This window comes from Symphalangus syndactylus, chromosome 10 (assembly GCF_028878055.3).
Source record: "Symphalangus syndactylus isolate Jambi chromosome 10, NHGRI_mSymSyn1-v2.1_pri, whole genome shotgun sequence".
Lineage (NCBI taxonomy): Eukaryota > Metazoa > Chordata > Mammalia > Primates > Hylobatidae > Symphalangus > Symphalangus syndactylus.
In genome coordinates this window covers 92,451,387-92,479,250 of record NC_072432.2, presented here as the reverse complement: position 1 = coordinate 92,479,250, position 27,864 = coordinate 92,451,387, and the positions used below count along the sequence as shown (strand labels likewise).

Below are 27,864 nucleotides of genomic sequence, written 5' to 3'. Positions count from 1 at the left end.
ATGGGATATTACTAAGCATAATAGAAGCAGAGGCTTGAAATGAGCTTGAACATTTGAACTTGCTTTCTTGTTGCTTTTGTAACACAGTCATGTGTAAAAGCTTTGGCTAGCCTCCTAGATGATGAAAAATATGCGACCTATTGCCCCCATTCCCCTAGCCAATAGCCCGATGTGTGAATGAAGCCATCTGGGATGAGACAGTCCCAACCAATCTGATAATTGACTCAAAATGCATGAGTGAGCCAGGTTCTGAACAGGAGAACTATACAACAGAATCCTAAGCTAAACACAATGATTATTTGAGGTTAAACATTTTTGATATCGTTTATTATGCAGAAAGAATATATATGAATAGTTTTAGTAAAATAAAACTTTATTTAGATATTTTCAGTGAAAGTTGCTTAGTTTTGTTGAGGGCTGGCAAAAATAAATGCCAGTAATATCTGACATATTCTTTCAGGGTAATTCTTATGGCCACAGTTCAAAATACATGTAGTCCTAGAATTAAAATGAAAAATAAATACAATTAGATTGGTTTAATAGTAGAAACAACTACAGGCATTAGACCTGAGAATGCTTTTTAAGGTCCCTGTATTATAGTAACATGATCACAAAACATATTAAAAAGCAGAAGTCTGAGGAGCAGACCCATGAGGAACCAACTTCCAAGGGTATAAGAATGACTGTTTGCCCTTAAATACATAAAAATAATAGATTTGTGCATCTCTAAAGGCCCTTAGAGATCAGCAACTAATTCTACCTCATTTTACTTATGTATGTTTTTTCATTCATCTACTCATTTTAGAAAACTGGAGGAAAAGAGAAGGAAAAAATTTATATTTTCAATAAATCCCAAAATCTACCGTAAGTGTTTTGGTACAAATTCCTCCAAGACATACATAATTGCTGTTATAATATGCTTATACCCTGGCTTTTTTCACTGCATAAAATATTCTGAGTATTTGTGTCATTAAAGGTCCTTAAAAGTATTTAGTTTTTTAGTTTGTTTTAATATCTGTTTATTACTCTATTCTAGAGATGTCTCATAATGCAGTTAGTAAGCCTCATACACATTTTATGTTGTTTTAATTTTTGCTGTTTGAGTGAAGTTTGCTACATAGAGTCTACACTGCTAGTTACTATGAAGATTGTACACAATTATTTGTCTGCATCTGAAAGAATATAAACATTAAATTTTTGACAAATGTTTTTAATTTATTCCTCTAAAAGTTGTACCTATAGCTCATGAGCACTTGATTCCTTAAATCTTCATCAGCATTCAGCATACATCATTAGAAATAAAAACTTTAATATATGATAAACAAAAAATGGTATTTTGTCCTTCATTTTTTGCTTCTCTTTTGTGTTTTTGGAAATGCTTTCTTAAGTTTAGTGGCTTTTATTCCCTCTTTGATAGTTATTTGAATTATTTTTCATAATATTTGTACATTTTCATTAAGTGCTTGATATTTTTCTTATTTAAATATCATTTTTATTAACGTAAGAACATTATTCCTTGGTCATATTTGTTGTGTATTTCCTTAATTTATTATTTTCCTGATTTCCTATATTTTCCTTAATTTATTATTTGCTTTTAAATATTTAATATTATGAGGTTTTATGGGGTACAGAAATTTAAACTATTTACATTTAGTAGTCTGTTACTTTATGATTTTCTTGCTTCGAAAGACCTATTTTGTCTGGAGTCTGAGTATGGGTACTGTTTATTTTTGTTTGCCTAATGGTTCAATATCTTCTTCATTATGCTTCTTTGGGTTTATTCTTTTTTTTTCCTAACTTTATAGCTTTAGCTAATTAATTTAGTTTATTAATTTTTCTCTTTTCTTCAATAATTATTTATAGCTATATATTTTAATATCTTTAGTTGCATACCAAGAGTTTTGACATGTAATATTTTATTACCTATTTTAAAGTATTTTAAATTTTTTGTTATGACTTTTTAAAAAATAATTGGGTTATTTACATTCCTTTTTTTTTTTTTTTTTTGAGACAGAGTCTCACTCTGTCGCCCAGGCTGATGTGCAGTGGCGCAATCTCAGCTCACTGCAAGCTCCGCCTCCCGGGTTCACGCCATTCTCCTGCCTCAGCCTCTCCGAGTAGCTGGGACTACAGGCGCCCGCCACCGCGCCCGGCTAATTTTTTGTATTTTCAGCAGAGACAGGGTTTCACCGTGTTAGTCAGGATGGTCTTGATCTCATGGCCTCGTGATCCACACGCCTCGGCCTCCCAAAGTGCTGAGATTACAGGCGTGAGCCACCATGCCTAGCCTACATTTCTATATGTATAAAACATTTAAAAATATGTATTAACTTCTAATTGAGTCTCGTTTGCTCATATGCTAAGGTCTAAATGATAGTGATTCTCTGTAATTTGTTGAGACTTGCTTCTTGGCCCACTGTTATATCAATTTTTGTAAACAATATTTATTTGAGAAAAATGTGTGTTGTCTAATTGGTAAAAAGTTCAGCCGGGCACAGTGGCTCACGCCTGTTATCCCAGTACTTTGGGAGGTGGAGACGGGCAGATCACGAGGTCAAGAGATTGAGACCATCCTGGCCAATATGGTGAAACCTCTTCTCTACTAAAACTACAAAAATTAGCTGGGCGTGGTGGCATGCACTTGTAGTCCCAGCTACTCGGGAGGCTGAGGCAGGAGAATCGCTTGAACCCGGGAGGCAGAGGTTGCAGTGAGCTGAGATTGTGCCACTGCACTCCAGCCTGGCGACAGAGACTCCGTCTCAAAAAAAAAAAATGTTCTAAATAAGACCATTAAATCAAGCTTATTCATTTTGTTGTTCAAATTTCAAATAACTTTACTAATGTTCTGTCTCTGAGATGTGAGTCAATTCCCCATTTTGATGATGGGTTTGTCATTCTAACTTTTTAACACTTGTCTCTATATTTTGAAGTTAATATTACATGCATACAAGTCTAGAATTATTACATCTTGTTTGAATAGAAGCTTTATCATCATAGTTACCCATTTTGTTTCTGTTTCTATTTTTTGGAGTCTTAATGTCTTTTTATGTTTTCCTGGTATTAATTTAGCTTTCCTAGCTTTCTTGTGGTTAGTATTTATCCATATTCTCTTTCTTTCAATTTTTTGGTCGTTAATTTAGGTTTGTCTTTTTAAAAGAGACTGCAGATACTTTAAAAATCCAATTTAACAATTTCTTTTCTTTTTTTTTTGAGACTGAGTTTCGCTCTTGTTGTCCAGGCTGGAGTGCAATGGTGCAATATCGGCTCACCGCAACCTCTGCCTCCTGGGTTCAAGCGATTCTCCTGCCTCAGCCTCCCGAGTAGCTCGGATTACAGGCATGTGCCACCTGCTCAGCTAATTTTGTATTTTTAGTAGGGACGGGGTTTCTCCATGTTGGTCAGGCTGGTCTAGAACTCCTGACCTCAGGTGACCTGCCCACCTCGCCCTCCTAAAGTGCTGGGATTAAAGGCGTCAGCCACCGTGCCCGGCCCAATTTAACAATTTCTATCTATCAACTGCTAATTACAGAAGGTTTACAAATAATGTCATTTTGTTAAATGTTGTTTTGTTATAATGTTGATGACAAAAATAATTTTATTCTATATCATTGTGCTTAAATTGCAGTTTCCAAGAACGTATTGATGACTGACATGGTTTGGCTCTGTGTCTCCACCCAAATCTTAACTTGAATTATAATCCCTATGTGTTGAGGCAGGGTCCTGTAATCCCCAAGTGGGGAGGGAGGGAAGTGATTGGATCATGGGGGCGGTTGCCCCCAGGCTGTTCTTGTGATAGCCAGTGAGTTCTCAGGAGATCTGATGATTTTATATGCATCTGGCATGTCCCGTGCTTGTCGCCTTGTGGAAAAGGTGCCTGCTTCCCCTTCACCTTCCACCATAATTGTAAGTTTCTTGAAGCCTCCCTAGCTATGTGTAACTGTGAGTCAATTAAACCTCTTTCCTCTATAAATTACCCAGTTTCGGGTATTTCTTTATAGCAGTGTGAAAATGAACTAATAAAATGACATTAAGTGAGGATTAGGAAAAAGGAACATAACCTTAGAGGGATCATCTAAAGTTCAATAAAATTTAAGAGCAAATAAAATGCTAAACATATCTGTGATTTTTTAAGAAAAATAATAGCAAATATTTAATCTGTGAATTTAAAAAGAAGCAAAACTAAAACACTAGTCAACAAAAGTATATAAGTTGTGAGAAAGAGATTAGAATTAAAATGTTTTTAAGGTCTTCGTATTGCTCAAGAGATAGAGCTAAATCAAATAGTATCTATAGTTTCCAAATTAACAATATATTACCATTTAAATAAAGTGTAACAAGCATATATTAATAAATTTTACATTGTAAGAGATAACTATAAGTCACACTGAATGAACCATATTTTTACTGTTTTCAGTGACAGTCTGATTTTTCATGAAGGCAAAGGATTTAAACCTGAATCATCATGTTTCTAGGACACTCTAATTTTTGCTTCCTTTGCAATGTGAATACTGAATCTATGATATCATTTGGGGACTGAGGATGGCCAGAAAGGCACAGTTTGCAGTTGATTCAGATGATTCAAGGGGAAATATTAGTAAAAGTGCAATGGTAATCTCAGAAAATATAATTTTCAGCTAAATAGAGTAAAAATAGACTCACAATGAGGAAAGTTGCTCCAAGCATCAATGCTTTAATTTTAACATCAAGATCAAATGGAAACTGGATCCCAAATTTCTCACCATTGGTTAATATTCCCCTTACAAATCCAGAGTACTGTTTTGAAATCTTTCCAATAACCATTTCCTCATCCAGAGTCAATAACTAAAATGGAAAAATATATAATCTTAGAAAAATCTATGAGATAAAAAGTTATTCATATACCAAATTTATTAATTATGACCTTGATAAGTTATAATCATACTGATTATACCCAACAATTTACAAAATATGCAACATGGACACATAATAGTCTGGTAAAATTTATAGGCAATTCCTATCTAAAAGTAGATTTTCAAATTGTATACAACGGATTATATCTATTTCTATGTCTATGTATATAGACATATATACTCAATTCATATAATTTGCTTTAATTTAATATAAGAATGAATTTCATTATAAAATGAAAACCACTAGCCTCTCAGCTCATTACACAGCTTCCCAACTCTTTCATAAGTGCTTTTATTTTCTGGTTCCCTTTACTTTTTCCTCATTTTTTTTTTCTCTGTTACTTATCTAAACCGCCTAGAGCATCATTTCTCATACCAACTCATACGAATTCCTTCAGAATAAGAGATACTCATGTAAATATAAAACAACAAACCTAAGATGAATCATATTACCTGCCTTGTAATGAAGGCCGTAAGGGAAGGGTAGGGTGCTATCATCTAGTACAACTGGGAGCTAATAAGCAGACTACACAGATGGTAAGGGCATGGTTTTAGAGTAAGCTGCTTGGGGACAGCATCGTTTAAGCTGAGACTTAGAGGACCAGAAGGAATTAGTGACAAGAGAAATAGGAAGACAGACAGAATTCCAGAGAAAGTTAACATGTGAAAAGGCCCCGAGTTACGAAGGAGCATAGCTGGAGTGAAGTGAGGGAGGGGGCTAATAGCAGAAAATTAGTGAGACCAGAGATGTTAACAGGGCTGCTCATACACAGCCTTGTAAGTAGTGCTAAGGAATCTGGGAAATGAGAGATATCAAAGTGTTTTAAATATGCCCAAAGTTCTTCACTCTTTTCAGAACTCTGAACCCACCATTCCCCCTCATTCTCAACAAAATATCTTATCCCTTCTGTTACAGAAAAAATAAAAGCTATGGAACAGGAATTCACACTCAGACACTAGCCCTACAAACCGAACATATTCATACCAACATTTCCTGCCTCCTTTCTGTTATGATGAATGCGCCATCTCTATATGAAGCTAATTCTCTACATGCGTCTTAGTCCCATACCAAATAAGAAACCGGGTTCATTAAGTATTCAGCCTCTGTTGTATCTCCATACTTTCTCTCATTCCGCTCTGTTCTTTTACAATCAAAGGGATAACGACATATTTTTCAGAAAAATACCTCCCCTTCCACCCTGTGCCTTCATCCAGCCAGAAACAGGATTTGGGTATTGCAGAGATATCAGTAATACAAGTACATGGTCAGTTCCTTTCTTAATTTTTTGGCATATTTCATAATAAAAATTTTTGCATTAATTTAAATTTTTTTAAAAAACAATGCAACGCATTCAGGTATCACTTACCTTTAATACTGAGATTTGTGTTGCTCCCTTAAATTTTGTACCTGAGATCAACACCTTAATTGCCTCACTCTAGTTCTGGCCCTGTAACTAGCTACTACTTTATCTCTTTCCTCTTACTCATAGCCAAAAGTATTAAAAGGATTGTCCACATTCATGGAAAAGATAACTTTCTTACAGAATCATGATTTCGGTTTCTTGCTCCTCTTACTTGGAGCTTACCCAAGAGTGCCAGCTTTAAAATTGTTTCACTTCAAACAGAAAAAATAGGAAGTGTATTATATAACTTTGACAAAGTTTTGAAGATATTACAATGAGTAGGATTTGCTGTATTATACCCTGAAATATAAAAAAATGCACAACAAGCATTTTATTATTTGGTGTCAGTAAAAATGGCTTTGGATTCCAGAGTTTTATGCACAGTCTACTCTGTTACTTTGGCTTTTAACTTAAAATAGAGTCCTATGTAGTCATATTGTTACTTTTCAAACCAACCATATTATTGACAATTAATTTGTAATGTATTAAGTATATTTTACTTAATCAGTATATGCAGATGCCAGTAAGAATCAGAATCACTAAAATGAATTGACATAATTCTAAGAAAGGAAGGAAAATCCGGTAGTATTTTAGTTAGGCTGTATCCACATTTCTTACTGGATATTTTAGATATTCAAACAAACAAACATGTTTTAGATGAAAGTTAGGGAAGTATGGCTTTTTGCACATCTACTATGATGTTAAACCAATACAATATTCTCTGTTGCTTAAGAATCTTCAGGTTTAGATAAATATAACAAGTTTTTTAATTTTATAAACTATATGAAGTATGTTTAGTAGCTAATTTCCCAAATTATTATCTGGATGTTGGCTACAATCTGAGAAGTAAATTAGTAAGCACACAAAAATTTTTAAAAATTGTGTTGAGTTTCAAAGTTTTATAAAAAGCAGAAACCGTGTCAATGAACATTAATATAACACATTATCTATAATTACACCAGATTAGGTCATTGTCCATTTAAATAAAGTTTAATTTTCTCTGTCAATATTCTTTGAGATATTAAATAACAAACTTTTAATACCTTTAAAACTTGCCTTATAAGCTACATAAACTTGCAGAGCTTTTAAATAAGGACACTGTGAATTAGTAATCCAATTTTTTTTAAAAAAGCAAATAGTTACAATATTTTCATAATATTCTTTTATTTTTCTTTAATTATATTCATTAATTATATGTATGATAAAAATCTAATAATTAACTAATTTTAATATGACATTAAAACATTATTAATTACATTAAAATTTAGATCCCTGAGACAGCTGAAGACCAACCATGGGCCTCTAATTTTCATTACCTCCTCCTTATTCTCATTTTTTATTTTGAACTTTGGCAAGAATGGGTGAAAGTATTGATAAACATATCCAATTGTTTCACCAGGAGGAGCTTCAACTTTTAGCTACAAAAGATTGAAAATATAATATTGATCCAACTGGATATGTTAGACTTGTTAGTAACACTTTATTTAGTTCCATACTACCTCTTAAATGAGCTTTTTGTATATTTTGACAGAACTTTCTGTATTTAAGGGATGCTTCATATTTGAGAATAAACATAGAAGCGAGAAGACCAGGATTTAGATGTTAGAGCCCCCTGAGCTAAGACCTGACTTCACTGCTTACTAACTGCTTGAAATGTGAAAAAAATCACTAAAGTCTCTGAAATTTACTTTCCATTTTCAAAAGAGGGATAATAATAATTTCCTTTTTAGGCATGTATGAGAATTACTTTTTAAATTGCCATGCCCAAGAAATACAACATAAACTCTAATCTCATCCAAAACTGCTTATTACTCAATATGCCAAGCACTTCCATAACTCTTTGCCATGGCAAATATAAATTTTGTCCCAATTTTTATTTAAAGCTCAGTTCATCAGACTCAACAGAGACTTGTTGAATAAATTATGGCATATCCATATAATGGGTTATTATTGCTGCCCTTTAAAGGAACAAAGAAGTTCTAAACACAGACGTAATCCTCAAATTATACTGTTATGTGTTTAAAAAGTAGAAGAATATGCTACTAATTATGTTAAAACACACACAGATATACACACATAGCATAAACATGCTATATTTATGTAATATACAAATATTCACAAAATAACTGTGGAATAATACATAAGAAACTTAGTAGTTGTATCTAAAAGGGGATGTAGGAGGCTTAGGAAGCAAGCATTTGAGAGAAATTGTTTCTCCTGAATATACTTCCATTATCTTCTGTCCTTTTCTTTTCTGAAAAGTAGAGAATTCTGGTCTTCCTTTCCTTCCTTTTCCTTCCTTTCCTCCCTCCCTCCCTCCCTCCCTTCCTCCCTTCTTTCCTTCCTTCCTTCCTTCCTTCCTCTCTCCCTTTCTCTGTCTCTCTTTTTCTTTCTTGCTTGCTTGCTTGCTTGCTTTCTTCTTTCTCTTTCTTTCCTCCTTCCTTCCTTCCTTCTTTCCTTCCTTTCCTTTCCTTTTTCTTACCACACAGTAGTATTACCCATTAAAAGGTAAAGGAAGACTGCTAAGTCAATATGATGGTAATGGTGGTATGGTTTCTACATCTCACCAAAAACTCTCATGGAAAAGGACAGAGCAAGTATACTAGCAAAACAAAACAAAACCACTGTCAAATTCTTTAGGCAAAATTAGATGGAAAAACAAAGCCTCAAGCCTCAGAATATAAGTAGATGTAGTGAAACACATGACAAGAACAAACTGTTTCTGAGATTTCCAGAATCCAGACAATAAATAAATACACACATTCATAAATTTATACATACAATAAAAAGCATACAGATGACAAAAGAAGAAGTAAAATCTGTATTTTCGTATCTATAATTGTAGGAAACTTTAGGGAATCTACATAAAAGCTACTAGAATTTAGAAGTAATTTTTGGCAAGGTCAGAGTAAAGTGTAAGTATAAATAGAGCAATAATTTTCTATATACAATATACTATATACAAGCAACAAAAATGTAAAGTTTAAATCAAAAATATTATTTATAATTGTATCTAGAAATATAAAATAATTAAATTTATTTGTAATATAATATTTGTAAGACCTAAGTACTGAAAATGACTATAACTGGGAGTTATTAAAGAAGATCTAAATAGAAGGAGAAATATGCCATAGTCATTGAGCAGAAGATTCAATATTAATAAGATATCCGTTCTTTTCAAATTAATCCATTGATTAAATACCCTCAATATCTCAGCAGAATTTTTTAATATGATAGGTTTTTTTTTTGTAAAATTTATATAAAAATGTGAAGGAAGTAAGAAAGCCAAAAAAGCTTTGACAAAACCAAAACAAAATAAGAAGGCTTGTACTACCTGATATTAAGACTTACTCTACAGCTGGTATTATGCCAATATTATGTTGTCCTGATGATTCTAGCTCCGTGTGTGTATATATTTGTATGTATATACATAGGTAGAATAATGGAAGAGAGTAGACTCTAGAAATATGTAAACATATACATTGGCAATTCATTTTCAGAAATGTTGCCAAATCAATCCAGTAGAAAAATAATAGTCTTTTACAAATCATGGTGTTTAAACAACTAAATATTAAAGTGGGAAAAAATGGATCTCAACACTTTCCTCACATGAATACAAAAATTAACTCAAAATGGAAGTAGATTTAAATATAAATATAGAGTTTCTATAGGAAGCATGAGATAGAGTCTTTGCCACTTTACAATAGGCAAAAAGCCTTGGATGGATGCTTAGATAGAAAACATCTAAAGATTTTATGACCTTCATTGCCTAGAAAAAATTTGCAACGTTGTGGATGGTTCGCACCCTATAGGTATGTGGTACAAAAATACAATTATCTCTCTGATGTTTTCCATTCCAGACAATTCTTTGCAGCCAATCCCAACGTTTAGACTTTATCATACTGTCCGGCATTGAGGCTTTTTTGATATGATGGTATAAATATTTACTTACCTTTTGTAGGCAGCATCTACTCCAGCAACAGCTACATTTCAGAGCCTTATGCAGAGCAAGTACATCTCTACCTACATTATCATAAATTGTCATAGTAAAAGGCCTTGAAAATCCACAAAAGTGTCGAAGGAAGCAATTATTTCTCTCTTCTGCAAAATAAATTCTTTGTCCTTGATTGTTCAAGATTTCATACGTTTTACTAGTTTCAAATTTTCTGAGGACTAGAGAATAAAATAATTCATTAATTTGTTAGTAATACTGATGTAAGATGTATGTAAACAGGTATCAAATTACCTTCAAATAGGAAATTATATTGGATAATAAACTGCTTGAATTTAGTTAACTAACTTTAACTGGTATCTTAGTCTTCTTATGAAGAAAAACAAGAGATAGGCTAGGTACTCTCTGGCTCCATTTACTGCTAAAATTCTATGCATAGCTTTTTGGTATCCTTTTTGAACTTCAAAGAAGTTGACCCATTACTATTATGTTTAAGTTATGTTAAATTTTATTCTTCATCTTTTCCTTATTATAGAATTTTAAAAAGATTTCATTAGAACTCCATTCTGAATAGTAGAAATAAAAAAATTGTACTTACACTAAATTGAGAGAAGTAGGAAATACTCTCATATACTATTTATATAAGATAATAATTAAATTTACCCCTTTTGCAAGCAAATAAGAATATTATTATCTTTTGTTTTAATAATTTTACTTCTGTTATTATACAAACAAAACAATCCTAAAACTTAAAAAAGAAAGTTTTAGGCATCAAATGTTCACTACTGCACTATTTAGAAGAGAAAAAATAAAGTGGAAACATAGTGTCCAATAAGAGGCAATACTTATTATCCCCTATTAAGGATTACTATGTAGCTCTTTAAAATGCTGAGTTTTTATGATAAAGAAAAAATAACATTAAGTGACTAAATATGAAAAATCGTGTGGACAATAATTAAAAGTGATTTTTAAAAAACTAACAAAATAATAATTTTAAAAACCTCTTCAGAGGAAATGTATCAGTAGTTGTGCATGGATGATTTTTTTCTCTCACTGTTATTTCTGAAATGAGTATACACTTAATGAATACATGTTAGTCTAACATACATTAAACATTCTGATTTTTTTTTTTTTTGAGATGGAGTCTTGCTCTGTTGCCCAGGCTGGAGTGCAGTGGTGCAGTCTCGGCTCACTACAACCTCCACCTCCCAGGTTCAAGTGATTCTCCTGCCTCAGCCTCCCGAATAGCTAAGACTACAGGCGCGTGCCACCATACCCAGCTAATTTTTTGGTATTTTTAGTAGAGACGCGGTTGCACCATATTGGCCAGGCTGGTCTTGAACTCCTGACCTAATGATCTGCCCACCTCTGCCTCCCAAAGTGCTGGGATTACAGGCATAAGCCACTGTGCCCAGCCTAAACATTCTGTTTTAATGCTAAACTCTGAAACAGGTTGAGTATAGAATTTCTTCATTTTTAATGATTCTGCAGGCATTAAACATAATTATGTTTCTATCCTGTGCCAACATATATAAAAGGTACACATTTTCATTTGATATGGAAGACTAAATCATGATTCATAACTTATTAAAATAATATTTTCTAATTGCTTTAAAAACCAATTTTTAAGTAGCAATTACATATGCATGGCACAAACTTTAAAAAAGCAAATGGGAGTATAAAATTAAAAATAATTTCTTCTTCCCGACCTACCCTATCCCCATCCTTTTCCAATTTCATATGCATCCTTTCAGAGATATACAAAGCATATAAAAAACTTCACATATGGTAAACACACACACATACATGCACACTCCTAATTGTATGCTCTACTTTGTAATTGTTGTTTATACTTAGTGATATACTCTGAAAATATTCCCGGCATATCTGTAGAGCTAATTCTTCTAAATACCTGATGGTGTTAAATTACATGAAAGTGTCTTCACTTAGAGTGGTAGTTCTCAAATTTAAGCCTGCATCAAGGTCGCCTGGAGGGCTTTATAAAGCAAATTATTGACCCCAACCTGTGGATTTTCGGAATCAACAATGGGTCTGTAATGGAGCTTGAGAACTTGCATTTCTATCATGTTCCTAGGTGATGTTGATGCTGCTGTTCCAGGGACCACACCTGGAGATTCACTGGTTTGGAGAAATTGTTCCCTATTCAAGGATGTTTAGATTCCCAATATTTTTGCTATTTTTGTGACTTATTAAATTATGAGTTACTGTGGCTATTTCTCTCCTTTGAATTTCCACAATTAGTTTTTGCCTGTCTCATTAATTTTATGACTCTATACTATATATTTTATTTAAGTATTGTCTTTGTTTATTTTGTGTCACTATAGCAGAATATCACACATTGAATAATTTATTTAAAAACTCGATTTATTTCTCACCATTCTAGAGGTTTGGAAGTCCAAGACTGAGGAGCTGGCATCTGGTAAGGGCCTTCTTACTACATCATGTTAAATATGAATTCTAAATTTCTCTTCAAAGAATTAATATGTCAGTATGTTCAATTCTTTGCCTTCTACTTTTAAACTTAACTTCCTCGTAAAGCAACCTTTTCCTATTACCTGCTCCAACCTAACTCATTCTCCACCTTGACTCATTCCGATTACCTACTCCACCGACTCATTTCATAACCATTTTTCCCACCAAACCACTCACCCCGTCACTCTCTTTAAATTAGTCAATCGGAATTAGTTTAGCCTGTGAGTTCTAACCCTAGCCAATAGAAGAATGATACAGCAGTAGGGACCACATGCGTCAGGGATAAGAACCCCTTTCCCTCCCTTGTCCAAGTGTGTGCTCACCATTGCTCCATCTGTAAGGGCACACCCTTATATAGAAGTACCTTGCCTTGCTGAGAATTAAAAAGAAAATTTTATATTCGAGTGCTATTTCTTTTGCAGCACCAAAACTTTATTTATAACAATCATAATATGATGGAAGGCATCATATGGTGAGTGAACATATAAGAGAAGGAAGGAAGGGGTCCAAACTCATCCTTTTATTAGGAATCCACTCCTTCAATAACAAGCACACTCCTGCCATAATGGCAACAATCTATGCATGTAGGAAGAGCCCTCAAGACCTAATCACTTCTTAAAGGTCCCACATCACAACACTATTGCATTGAGAATTAAGTTTTCAGCACATGAAGTTTAGGGGATGCATTCAAACCACAGCATTCCACCTCTGGCCCCAAATTACATTCTTCTCACATGCAAAATACATTAATTCCACCCCAATAGCCTCAAAGTCTTAACTCACTCAAGCATCAACTTAAAAGGTCAACGTCTAGAGTCTCATCTGAATCAGACATTGGTGAGACTCCAGGCACGATTTGTCCCAAGGCAAATTCCTTTCCAGCTACTAGCCTATGAAATTAAGTTATCTACTTCCAAAATACAGTGGTGGAATAGACATAGGACAAACATTTCCCTTTCAAAAGGAAGAAATAGGCAAGAAAAAAAGGGGTTAACTGGTCCCAAGTAAGTCCAAAGTCCAATAGGAAAAATAACATTAAGTCTTAAAGCAGGAGAATGGTCTCCTTTGATTCTATGTCTGGCATCCTGGACATACTCAGGGTGGAGATGTTTGACCCTTAAGGCCTCAGGCAACCCTATCCCTGTGGCTTTACTGGTTTCAGTCCACCCAGTAGCTATCATGAGTTGCAGTCTCATGCCTGCACCTTTCTCAGGCTGGAGTTGCTTGCTAGTGACCTTACAGTTCTGTGGTCTCCAGAGCTGCCCACTTTGACCACTCTACTGGGCATTGCCCTAGTGCAGGCTTTCTGTATTGACTTTGCTCCTGTGACAAGTCTCTCCCTGGGCCCACAGGTTGTCTATGACATCCTTTGAAATCTACATGGAAGCTTCCATGGCCCCACAGCTCATTTGCTCTGCGCATCTGAAGACTAAGCACCATTTGGATGTCACCAATGCTTACCACTTGTGCCCTCTGGAGTTGCAACATGAGTTGCACTTGGGCCTGCTTGAGCCATGGCCAAGGTGGCCAAGGAGTACTTCAGTGAGGTATGGGGACTAGAGAACTGTTATAAATAAATTTTTGGTGCCACAAACGAAATAGCACTCGAATATAAATTTAATTTTCTCAGCAAGGCAATTTTACTTCTATAGAAGGGTGTGACTTGTGGATAGAGCAATGGCAAGAGCACACCTGAGCAAGGGAGGGGAAGGGGTTCTAATTCCTGATGCAGACAGCCCCTACTGCTGTGTCGTTCCCCTATTGGCTAGGGTTGGACCGCACAGTCTAAGCTAATTCTGATTGGCAATTTTAAAGAGAGCAAGGGTACGAGCCAGAGTGGTGGGGTAAGTAGTTTGGCGGGAAGGACGGTTACAGAACAGGTGACTCAGGATGATGCAGGTCAGAGCAGATGACCAGTGGAACAGATGAGAACTACTGATTAGAACTGGCAGGAAAGTTGTTTACTGAAATTAGAGGCAAAGGGCTGAAGAGAACCAGGAAGTTAAACTTTAAAATGGAGAACAAAGAAAAAGAGAGCTGAACATACTAACAGACTGATTCTTTGAAGAGAAACATGGAGTTCATTATATTTAACAGAACCAAGACAGCCCTGAGCAGTGAGCTTGTGGAGTGTTGTTTGGATCCATCTTCCAAAAACATTTGGTGCTCCTGGAACTCTGGGCCTGGGATGGGAGGGGAAGCCTCAGAGCTCTCTGAAATGCCTTCAATGCCATTCTCCCATTGTCTTGATGAATAGTACCTGGCTCCCTTGTATTTTTACTAATCTCCTTGGTAAACCACTGCTTGGCTACACTTTTGGTTTGCTCTCCTAAACATACCTTTTTACTCTTTATATGGCTACTCTATGAAATCTCCACATTTTTCCATTCTGTTTCTCTTTTAATTATAAATTCCATTTTAAGTCATTTCTATCCTCTTGCATCTTACTATAAGTGGTTAAAACTAATCATGCAGCTCCTTCAATATTTTGCATAGAAATTTCTTCTGCTAGATATCCTCATTCATTATGCTTAAATTCTGCCTTCCCTAAAGCTCAAGGGCATGGACACAGCTCTGCCAAGTTCTCTGCAATTGTGTAATAAGAATGGCCTTCACCCCAGTTTTCAACACCTTGTTTTTCATTTATATCTACAACTCATCAGAATTGCCTTTACTGTGTGTCTTTCTACCAATGCTCTGATCACAGTCACTTAAGTAATTTCTAAGAGGTCTCAGACTTCCTTATAGCTGTTCTCTTCTGGGTCCTCACCAGAATCACCCTTAATTTTCCATTGATGGCAATCTAGCCTTTTTCTAGCTTGCTTCTCCAAACTCTTCCAGCCTCTACCCATGACCCAGTTCCAAAGCTGCTTCCACATTTTCAGGTATCAATTTTCTGTCTTAGTCTGTTTGGTATTTCAATAAAATAATACCACAGACTGCATAATATATAAGGAACAGAGATTTATTTCTAAAGTTCTGGAGGTGGTGAAGTCCAAGAAGGTGGGGCTGGCACCTGGTGAGAGCCTTCCTGCTCCATCATATGGTAGCGGAAGGCATCACATGGTAAGAATGTGTAAGAGAGAGGGGGAGGAAGGAGATCAGATGCATCCTTTTATAGGAATCCACTCCCACAATAACTAACCCACTCCTGAGATAAAGGCATTAATTCATACATAAGGGCAGAGCCCTCATGACCTAATCACCTCTTAAAGGTCCAACCTGTCAACATACTGCATTGATGATTAAGCTTCCAGCACATGAACTTTGGTGAACACATTGAAACCACAGCAAATATATTCCTCACACTTCAGAGGAAGCTCTTCAGTGCAAGCCTGGATCTGACTCTTCCTTGATTCTCTCAAAATGGCTAGCATGTGCCTTGTTTATTGTAATTACATATGGTGTTTCTGTAGTAAATGATCTTGCATAAAATAAAGCAATTTAGTATAATTCAGCAAGAAAAAAACCAAAGAAATCATTCTTTTATAATATGCCGAAATGGAAAAGCTTTCATGAGTTAAATAAATCATAAATGCTCATTTTAGTTTTAGAATCGCTAACGCATAAGAAAGGCAATGATAGTACTATTTTTTTGTAACTAGACACTCATTTCCATGCATTTTAGTTTCATCCACATAAAAGAAATACTCATAACTAAGTTGAGATAAAGGTAAACAGTTACATTCTAAAGGACAGTGTAATTTTTCAGACTTGGGAGCACGGTTGGACTATCCAGAAACTTACCTGCATTCTGCTTCTATTAAAATTTCTGAAGAATCTGGAATTATTGCTTCTCTGAAATACCTGTATTTGAGGAAATCGGGTGGGAAAACCATTTCAAGAGTTATACCCATGTTTAGCATACTAAAAGGGCAGACCAGAATTTTCAGGAATGATCCTGCAGCCAGTATTTTTTTCCTTTCCCATGAGAAGACTATTGCTACATTTACCTTCTCATTATCTAAGGACCTTCTATACATTCTCTTCACGTTTGCAAGGTTTAGATTTCCTCAGACTTAACAAACACTTTAATTTATGGAGGTTGATCTAACTACAACAAAACAAGTTGTATCTTAAAGAATTAATATATCAGTGTGTTTGGTACATACCTCCCAGAGGATCAAGATGTTGACACACTGTTAACTGATTTATCTATTGGAGTAAAAATAAAGAAGGTGGGTATGAAGTACTCAAACTACATTTAAAGCACATATTGACACATAACTTAATATTTACATTTCGGATATTTAAAGTAATTGATCCATTGTCAACATCTTTGATTTTTCCTGTCACTTGTCTTATATATCATAGTAGTCTAAAATTAAATTTTATTTTACTTCACCATGGAAACAGGCAAATGAAAAATTATTATTACAGTCTATAAGGTGTTTTGTCTTGTCTCTATTGTCAACATACTCAATAATTTGGTTAACAAAAAGTTTAAAATACATGATACATATTTTTGAAATTCAGATAATATCTGTACTAAATCATTTGAATATTTTAATATAGTTTTTATCCAAATGCCAAAAGGTTTTGTTATGTTTATATCATAATTTATGACAAGATTATAATTAATCACTGAAAATGTAAACAACCTTTTCAAGAAGTTACATATATACTATTTTATTTTTAAAGTATTACAAAATAAAATGTGGCCAATGATTACAGACAACTAAATTGTCAAAGTTAATTATTCAAGAGACAATATCACAGGAAATTAAATCAGAATTGACATCATAAACTTCAATTGTATTCAATCTAGTACAGAATAAGAGACATTTTCCCAAAATTAGTGTTTATATTTTACATTTTCATACCAGGCTTGTAATGCACAAGCAATAGATGAAGTGAGGATTCTCGAGGTTAATATAAGTTACATTCTCAAAATACGATTTCCTATTTTAAAAGTAGGCATTTATTTATTTATTTTTATTTATTTTATTTTATGTTTTGAGACAGAGTCTAGCTCTGTCACCCAGGTTGGAGTGCAATGGCCTGATCTTGGCTCACTGCAACGTCCGTCTCCCGGGTTCACACCATTCTCCTGCCTCAGCCTCCCGAGTAGCTGGGACTACAGGCACCCACTACCACGCCCGGCTAATTTTTTATATTTTTAGTAGAGACGGAGTTTCACTGTGTTAGCCAGGATGGTCTCTATCTCCTGACCTCATGATCCGCCCACCTCAGCCTCCCGAAGTGCTAGGATTACAGGCATGAGCCACTGCGCCTGGCCAAAAGTAGACATTTATTTTTAAATGAGATTCCTAGGAAATAAATTTGTAAGTAACAATATTATAATATGTAAAGCGTAAGTTTACTATCTCAATCAAAAATAAAAATTTAAATGTAAATAAAATATAAAAATCTTAAAGTTACAGTATTTTAATACACAGTCAAAATATTTTATAACAAATTATATTCTGGAACGACCTAAATTCATGTTATTATGGATCAAGTAAGTTGAGAAACACATTTCCATACCTGATGCAAATACTCCAATCCAGGTGGACAGCTGGTTATTGTCTCTGGTGTAGACAACCAGGGTCGTAGGTCATAAATAGCCATAATCTGGATTATGTAAGTGCTTTAGAGTATGACAAATTGAAAATATTTAGCCTTTTATGTTAAACATCTAACATTATCAAAACATATTAGCCTGGTTAGAGACAGGAATATACAACTACAGTTTTAGCTTTTCTACATTTAATGGTGTAAACATGATTCATCGTTTATTTTGTAAATTGTTTTTAATATATGTGGTTTTACATATGAAGTCTGTCTCTTATCAAATACCAAAAAGGGTCGCATATACTTTCTTTTTTATAACATTCATTCATCTTAATTTTTTGGTTGTTATATATTTCTTAAAGAATGTTCCATTAGCCTAGAAACTATTGTTTATTCACTATTGTATTTTTCATGCCAAATAGGCCAAAATAAAGATTCAATAAGCATGAAAAAAAAAGAAAATTTATGTTTCTGGGATAAATTCCTAGAAACACATAATCTCCAAAAATTGATTTAGAAAGAAATTGAAACCCTGAACAGACCAGTATTAAGTCCTAAACTTGAATCAGTTATTTAAAAAAAAGAAACCTACCAACCAATAAAAACCTTCAGACCAGATGAATTCACAGCTGCATTTTACCAGACATACAAAGAAGAGCTGGTACCAATACTACTATAACTGTTCAAATAAATCAAGGAGAAGGGACTCCTCCTTAACTCACTCAATGAAGCCAGCATCACCCTGATACCAACACCTGGTAAAGAAACAATGAAAAAAGAAAACTACAAACCAATATTCCTGATAAACATAAACACAAAAATCCTCAACAAAATACTAGCAAACCAAATTCAACAGCACATCAAAAAGTTAATCACAATGATCAAGTAGGCTTCATTCCTGGGAGGCTAGGTTGGTTTGATATATGCAAATCAATGTGATTCACCACATAACCAGAATTTTTTGAAAAAGATATAATCATCTCAATAGACATGGGAAAAGCTTTTGATAAAATCCAACATACCTTCATATTAAAAAACCCTCAAGACTAGGCATTGAAGGAACATGCCTCAAAATAATAAAAGCCATCTATGACAAACCCACAGACTACATACTGAGTGGGCAAAAGCTGGAAGCATTCCCTTGAGAACTGGAAAAAGGCAAGGATGTCTACTCTTACCACTCCTATTTAACACAGTAGTAGAAGGCCTTGCCAGAGCAATCAGGAAAGACAAAAAAAAGGGGGCATCCAAATAGGAAAATAAATCAAACTATCTCTTTTTGCTGATGATATGATTCTATACCTAGAAAATCCTAAAGACTCGGCCAAAAGGCTCCTGGAACTGATAAGGGACTTCTGTAAAGTTTCAGGATACAAAATCGTGTATAAAAATCAGTAGCATTTCTATACACCAATAATGTTTCAGCTGAGAGCCAAATGAAGAATGAAATCACATTTACAATAGCTGCAAAAAACTGAAATACAAAAGAAAAACAAAATATTTGTGTCATTTTATTACCTAGAAATACATCAAACCAAGGAGGTAAAAATCTCTACAAAGAGAATGACCAAGCACTACTGAAAGAGATCATAGATGACACAAACAAATGGAAAAACATCCCATGTTCATGGATAGGAAGAATCAATTCTGTTAAAATGGTCATACCCCCCCAAAGCAATCTACAGATTCAACATTATTCCTATCAAGCTATCAATGTCATTTTTCACAAAACTAGAAAAGATTATCCTAAAATTCATATGAAACCAAAAAAGATCCCAAAGCCTAAACTAAAAGAACAAAGCCAGAGGCACCACATTACCCAGCTTCAAACTATAGAAGGCCACAGTAACCACAATATTCTGGCACTGGTATAAGAACAGACAAATAGACCACTGGAATAGAATATAGAATTCTATTAAAGTTGACAAAAACAAGCAATGAGGAAAGGACTCCCTAGTTGATAAATTGTGCTGGGATAACTGGTGAGCCATATGCTGAAGAATGAAACTGAACCCCTATCTTTCACCATATACAAAAATTAACGCAAGATAGATTAAAGATTTAAATGTAAGATTCCAATCTATAAGAATCCTAGGGGAAAATCTAGAAAACACTATTCTGGACATCGGCCTTGGGAAAGAATTTATGACTAAGTCCTCAAAAGCAATTGCAACAAAAACAAAAATTTACAAGTGGGGCCTAATTAAACTAAAAAGCTTCTGCACAGCAAAGGAAACTATCAATAGAGGTAACAGACAGCCTACAGAATGGGAGAAAGTATTCACAAACTATGCATCCCACAAAAGTCTAACATCTAGAATCTATATGGAACTTAAACAATTAAGCAAGCTAGAAACAAATAATTCCACTAAAAAAATGGCAAAAAAAAGACACGAACAGATACTTCTGAAATGAAAACATGCAAGTGACCAAAAACATATGAAAACAATGCTCCACCTCACTAATCATCAGAGAAATGCAAATCAAAACCACGAGATACCATCTCACACCAGTCAGAAGTCAAAAGGCAACAGATGCCGGCAAGGCTGGGGAGAAAAGAGAGGGCTTATACATTGTTGGGGGACTGTAAACTAGTTCAGCCACTGTGGAAAGTAGTTTGGAGATTTCTCAAACTTAAAGTAGAATTACCCTGACCCAGCAATCCTATTACTGGATATATACCCAAAAGAAAACAAATTATTCTGCCACAAAGACACATGCACTTTTATGTTCATCACAGCACTATTTACAATAGCAAAGACATGAAATCGACTTAGGTGCTCATCGACAGTGGCTTGCATATAGAAAATGTGGTACATACACATCATGGAATACTATGCAGCCACAAAAAATAATGAAATCATGTCCTTTGCAACAACATAAATACAGCTGCAGGCCATTATCTTAAGCAAATTAATGCAATAACAGAAAACCAAATACCCATGTTCTCAGGTGCAAGTGAGAGCTGAACATTTGATACTCTTGGACATAAAGATGGCAACAATAGACACTGCGAACTAATAAAAGGCAGAGGGTGGCAGGTTTGAAAAACTATCTGGTGGTATGCTTTGTACTGAGCGATGGGATTAATAATACCCCAAATGTCAGCATCACGGAATACACCCATGTAATAAACCTGCACATGTACTCCCAAATCTAAAATAAAATTTGAAAAAAAATAAAAAATTGAAAATGAAAGGCAGAGATTGACAGATTGGATTAAAACAGAAAAATACAAGTATATGCTGCCTAAAAGAAACACACTTTAAATATAGAGACACAAGTAGCTTAACAGTAAAAAGATGGGAAAAGATACACCATGTTAACATAGTCAAAAGATAGCTGGCGTGGCTATATTAATATCAAAGTAGATTTCAGAGCACAGATTATTACTCGAGATAAAGAGGGTCATTTCATAATAATTAAATGGTTAGTTTAAGAGAATACAATCCTAAACAATTACACACTAACAATAGAGTTCCAAAATACTTGAAAAAAAAAATCAAGAATAGAGAAATCCACAATTACAGCTAAAGATTCGAACAACACTACAAACCAATTTTATCTAATTGACATTTGTATAATACTGCACCTATCATCAACAGAATAGACGTTTTTTTCAAGTGCGTACAGAACATTTACCAAGATATATTCTGGGCCATACAACAAGTCTCAATAGATTTTAAATTATTCGAATTGTATGATATATGTTATCTGTTTACAACAGAATTAAATTTCTAAAATAAGCAACAGAAACATATCTGGAAAATCTTCAAATATCTGAAAGTTAAATAACACACTTCTAAATACCCCATGTTATAAACAAGAAATCAAAAAGAAAATTAGAAGGTATTTTGAACTGAATGAGAATGAAAGGACAGCATACAAAATTTGTTGGAGGCAGCTGAGGTAGTATTTAGCTTATGTAGCTTGAGGTAGTATTTAGCTCAGTTTATGAAGAAATAATTTAAATTATTTTTACAGACATGACTGTCCTTGGAGAAAATTTTATAGAAGAAACAAAAATGCCATGACAGTTGTTTTTCTTTTCTTTTTTTTTTTTAAATCTTCAGGGGGGTACCTTTTAAGACCTCCAATGGATGTCTGAAACCTCAGAAGGTACTGAATTATATATACTATATATACACTACCTTTTTCCAGTGTATACATACCTAAGATAAAATTTAATTTATAAATTAGGCACAGTAAGAGATTAACAACAGCTAATGTTAAAATAGAACAATTAAGTAAAATAAGGGTTACTTGAACTGTGATACTACTGAAATACCACAACAGTTGATCTGGTAAATGAGATGGTTACTAAGTGACTAATAAGCAAGGAGCGAATACATTTGGACAAAGGAATGATTCAACTTCTGAGCAGAATGGAGTGGGATGGCAAGAGATTTTATCACACTACTCAGAACAGCGCACACTTCAAAACTCATAAACTGTTTATTTCTGTAATTTTCCATTTTTGAACCACAGATGACCTTAGGTAACTGAAACCATAAAAAGTGAAGAATAAGGGGGAACTACGGTATAGCTACTATGTGAGTTTAGGAAGGTTGCAAGATACAAGACCAATGTACCAAGACTCCTTGCATTATGGAGAGAAGTATAGCCACCTGCACCTGGGTCTTCTGACAAAAGGAGGGGGCAGAAATGGGAGTCAGGGAAGTGAGGATAGCATCTAAGGACAGGGGCTTCTCTTGTCCTGATTTAAGACGATCAGGCAGTGGTGTGTCTTCAAATAAAAACAAAGACGAGTCTCACTCTGTTAACTGTTTGTCTCTCTAGAACAGTGGATCTCAACCAGGGGTGATTTTGTTCTCTGTGGGATGCTTGGCAATGCCTGGAGATATTTTGAGTTGTCATGATTTGAGAAGATTGGGAGTTGCTACTGTCATCCAGTTGGTAGAGACCAAAGATGCTGCTAAAACTCCTACAGCACATAAGACAGTTCCATCACAACAATAATATAATATTAGTTTGGTACATTACTTCTAATGGCAAAAACCACAATTACCTTTGCACCAACCTAATAATAATAATGGAAAACATTTTCTGGAAGTTAATTCGTAAATTGGTTATATATAATATTGTCAAACAGATCTTAAAGCAATGGTTCGTGTCACTTAACTGCACAAAAGATTTAATCACACACACACGCACACACGTGCACGCATGCATGCACACACCCAGCTTATGCACTAAAGTTCAAATTTCTAAGCTTGACATTCAATATTACTCTTGATCTGGAGCCTACCCCGTCTATCAGTTTAATCTTTCTCTATGATCTCCTTATGTAACCCAAAGCGTGTGTCTATGTTACTGTCAGACTTAAATATTTTTGAATGCCATACGGCTATCTCCCTTATTTTCCCTATCAATTTTTGGCACACTCAACCCCATTCCTGATAGTGAATTAAGTCTTCAGCTGGACCTTCTAATGTAAAATGTTCAAATTCAGAAACTAGCTACACTAAAGCAGAATTACCCACCAGAATACATCAAGTCTGTACCACTAAGATAATAATAATTAGCTCTTGGGATTGAAGGATAAGAAAATGATACCATGTATAAATCACTATGAAGATGTTACCATTATGATGTCCCTACCTCATAATAGCACTCAATGAAATGTCTGTGTCTCTCCTATAATTAAAAAGGCATTCCAAGTAGGAAAATAGCTTTTGCAAATAAATTAAAGTAAGGCTATTTACAGTAAAATAATAATAATGTATCACAATAGAAGCTTATTTCTCACTCACATAAAATCCAAAACAGATGCTCCTGCTTGGTGGCAGGAGTGGAGGGTCGGCTGTGTGGATGAAGGAAGACTGCTTCATAGCTTCACGCAGAGCCGTAGGCTGGACGTCTCCATCACCTTCCACATGTGGCTTCCATGATCATCCTGTGTGTCAACATCCAGTGGGCAGATGGGAAAAGAGAAAGCACGGGGTATGTGCCACCACTTCATAACCACTTGGCCAAGACATGGTACACATCATCTCAGCTCATATTCCACTGGCAAGAACTAGTCACATAGTCCCCTGGATGCAAGGGAGGGTAGGACTGGAAAACGAGGGCCCTGGCTGGGCAGAGCTTCTCAGCAACAACCCTACACTATGGAAAGGACATTAGCTATCTTTACCACAGCAAAGCACAAGGGTATAGGAGATGAAGCAAAGACAGAGAGCAGTGGGTAGGCTTGCCTGGCTAGAATATGAATTGGAGCTTCGTGGCAGATGAGAACAGTTAGGTAAGGAAAGACAGCCAGATAACAGGAGACTCATGACTCTATCATTATCAGTGTTTTCTATTTGAGAGACAGCTGTGAATCCGACCTTGAAGAAGAGTCATTTGATAAATAATGATGTTTAAAACAGGCACTGTAGCCTCAAAGTAATTTTTGTTTCATTACGAAATGAATCTGGTTTTTATTCAGGCATATCTTCCTTATGTGGAAATTCATAACTTTAAAAATGAATCATTGCATCACTAAGGACTCTTTTCACAGCATTCTCTTTTCCCTTCCAAGTACCCTTTTCAATCAATGTACTTTCTCCTTCCTTCAATTGCTTCTATGGGCTTGCAGAATCTGCTGCTGTGTTTGTTCCTTTGCTGTTCTCCTTTAATTGCTGTCTCTGCTGTGTCTGGTTCTCCTCCTTCCTTTTGGCCCAGACTATTTATTTCTAAAACCCATCAGCATTCTGTGAGGGTTAGGATTCATTTCAGAGAAACTCAAAGGAATTACCTCTGGGTGATTTTTCAGCCCAGGTATTTGGTGCAGTTAAAATGTCATTTATTTCTCTAGACTTGCATGATGTTGTGCAAAACATGAAATTAATCTTAACTACACAACATTCAACTCTTGACATTTCAAGACCTTTATTAAAATGTTGAAATAGGATTTTCCTTTAAATATGTTAATAGAAGAGACTTGTTGCTTTCCCTATGTGATAACCTTCTTCAACTCCCACATCATCTTTCATTACCCAAAGAAACACACCTTTGATTTTATAACGGAAGTCAATGGAAAAAAAACTTGCTATATAGAAATACACATTTACAGTAAAGTTTTTTATGCTGATATTCACTCAGTAATAGAATGTATACCCATATAATCTATTGTTCTAGCTTTCCATAGATTGCAAAAATGTTGTCAGCCTGATGCTAGAATATCACTGCTATTAGTGTGCCATCTAGTGGCTGATGTTGTGATATTTTCCATTCTTTGTTGAGGCAGAAGAAGCTTTAAGTGACATATGGAAAGTCCAATGAGATTCCTTCTTTGGTACAATGCAGGGATGAGACAGTTGTGTAAAGCCAATGGCCAAATGTTGAGTCATCTGATGATGTGTAGAGGATGGTTTGTAAATTCCTACTTAGCCAATATAATTAAGAAATGAAGCTATTACAAGAACAATTAAATATACTTGTCAGCTTGCTGTATCATGATGCACAAACCATATGTGCATTAACCATATACCAAGAACCAGAATATTATAAAATGCATTGGATCCTAAATTTAAATTAGATTTAATTTTACTCTTGTTATTCAGATGGTACTTTAGGAACTCATAGGTCTAGGCTTTGAATACTAATTCTCATTGTGTAGTATACAAAAATGTATGTTTGAGCTTTCTGGTTGCTTGGATTTAAAACTAAATGTGGTTTTGTTCTTATAAAGGATCAAACCTATCATGCGTCATGTGAGTGGTACCATATCCACCATTTTAGTTGATTCTTTGTAGTATTATAACCATAATCGCATGATCTTATATATTGCTTTATTCCTAGTCAATATTAAAGGTTGAGAGATAATGATAATGATTTTATCTTTTAGTTATAGAATTGCCTTCAAATGCCTTGTTTTATAATCATCTCAAAGTCAAACAAGAGATTCCTTTAATAGTTACGTCATTTTTCATAGGCAAGTAATGAGGGACTGAATGGTTTTGCTGTTGAAGACAAAAGGACAAAAAAAAGTAAAATCATGTTCTCCAAACATATACAGATAGTATTGAAAAGAAGTATAAGAATTAGTTATTGTATGTTTGCCCTTGGAAATAACAGTTATTATTCTGTTATTATTTTTAAACATCTATTGTATTTATTATTATTAAAGGGGCAGTTATCACTAATGCAATCATTTCAGAAAAATTTTCTTTAAAGCAAACACAGGAAAACAGAAACAAAAACCACCTCCATTTAATTAAGTTCTTAATATGTGCCATGTGATTTACATACTTTACATACTTTTCTTACTTAATCCTCACACAACCTGATAAAGTTTCATTTTATAAAGGAAGAAACCAGGCTGAATTATTAAATAACTTATTTTAAGCCACATTGACAGTAAAGGGCAGCTTCTGGATAAAACCTAAGTGTGTCCGATTTTGAAGCCGTGCTTATAAATGTGACCAAAAATACTTTATAACCATGTCAAGAAAACATGCATTGTACCTACTACTCTACAAAGTCTAGCCAAGAGCAGAACTGACATGCATTATCTTATTTGCCATAGGCAACTCAACAGGAAAGCGAAGTATAAACAGTTAACTCAGACTAGCATATTATGTAGGGTTTTATACTGGTTGATCTGCCATTATTCCAGAGGCAAGACTACGAATCACTTGGATAACATGATCCTCCAATGTCGAGGTAGGTAAATAACTTGTGAGAGTTTTTAAATGATGCCATCACCACCGCAGAAGAGTATATTTACTCCTTCTGCTTTCCTTAAAATGGCTAGCATTAGGCTCTTTATTCAGAAATTTTTATATTATAACATACCTTATCTTATATCATTATCTTCTCCCAACAATCTATTAGGCCAATGTGCTAGATCAGTAATGTTACTTTAAGCCCCTCTCAATCTTTTTTAAAAGTTGTAAACAGATCACTGTGCCACATAAAGATTAAAGTGTGAAGACTGAAACTTCAAGAATAAATTTTAATGCTGTGATCACATAATATATAAATTTTGCCAAACTACTTTTTGAGCTGCATGCTAATTAAATACAATGCTTAACAACCACTGATACACACACACACACACACACACATATACAGAACTACTTTTACATAGCTAAACCAAGAAAAGGGAAATCTTGTTAGCTTGTTTCTAAATTCCTGGATTCATAATTCAAGGGCATTATGATAGATCTCCTTTGCTGTTCTCCCTATATCCACCCCTCCTTCCCCAAACCAATGGAACCTTAAGTTCATTCAGGTGGCTGCTGAGATCTTTCCCTCTGTCAGAGTATTTATGGGTGGGTTTAAACCAATCGTGATTCATCCCAGGGCCAGGGATAAATTATGATTGGTCTAAACCAGCCTTAGTAATCTTAGTAATCTTGTAACTTTGTCTGGGAATGAAGTGACAAATTTTGATCAATGAGATGAAAGCAGAAGTTTTTGAATGAGCCTCCAAGGCTTGTCTTTCTGATTAACATAGATAACATAGAAAAGAACTTTTGTCTTCTGATTAACGTTGATTAAACTTACAGAAGACAGCCTTTGCCTTTCTCTTCTCTTCTGCCTGCAATGAAGGCATAGCCCCTGGAGGCACAGCAGACATTTGTGACCGTAAGATGATAAGCAT

The 27,864-nt window shown here is 34.7% G+C and overlaps 1 protein-coding gene across 1 annotated transcript; it reads right to left on the bottom strand.

Moving 5' to 3' along the window:
* Window positions 1-355: 355 nt before the first annotated feature.
* On the bottom strand, window positions 356-27,864 carry LOC129491644 (phospholipid scramblase 1-like). Its single transcript, XM_055296162.2, has 9 exons — window positions 27,768-27,864; window positions 22,844-22,998; window positions 20,071-20,143; window positions 18,844-18,880; window positions 18,225-18,327; window positions 16,850-16,892; window positions 10,245-10,465; window positions 4,660-4,821; window positions 356-498 (listed from the first exon to the last, which is right to left on the bottom strand). The coding sequence occupies exons 1-9, from the start codon at window positions 27,862-27,864 to the stop codon at window positions 469-471; spliced, it is 921 nt and encodes a 306-aa protein (XP_055152137.2). The 3' UTR covers window positions 356-468.

Coding starts and splice junctions, on each gene's coding strand:
- LOC129491644 (XM_055296162.2), bottom strand. CDS start 27,864: ATGCTTATCATCTTACGGTCACAAATGTCTGCTGTGCCTCCAGGGGCT. Junction 22,999..27,767: donor AAAGGCAAAGGCTGTCTTCT/GTAAGTTTAATC, acceptor TTTTATTTGAAG/ACACACCACTGCCTGATCGT. Junction 499..4,659: donor TTGGAGCAACTTTCCTCATT/GTGAGTCTATTT, acceptor TTTTAATTCTAG/GACTACATGTATTTTGAACT.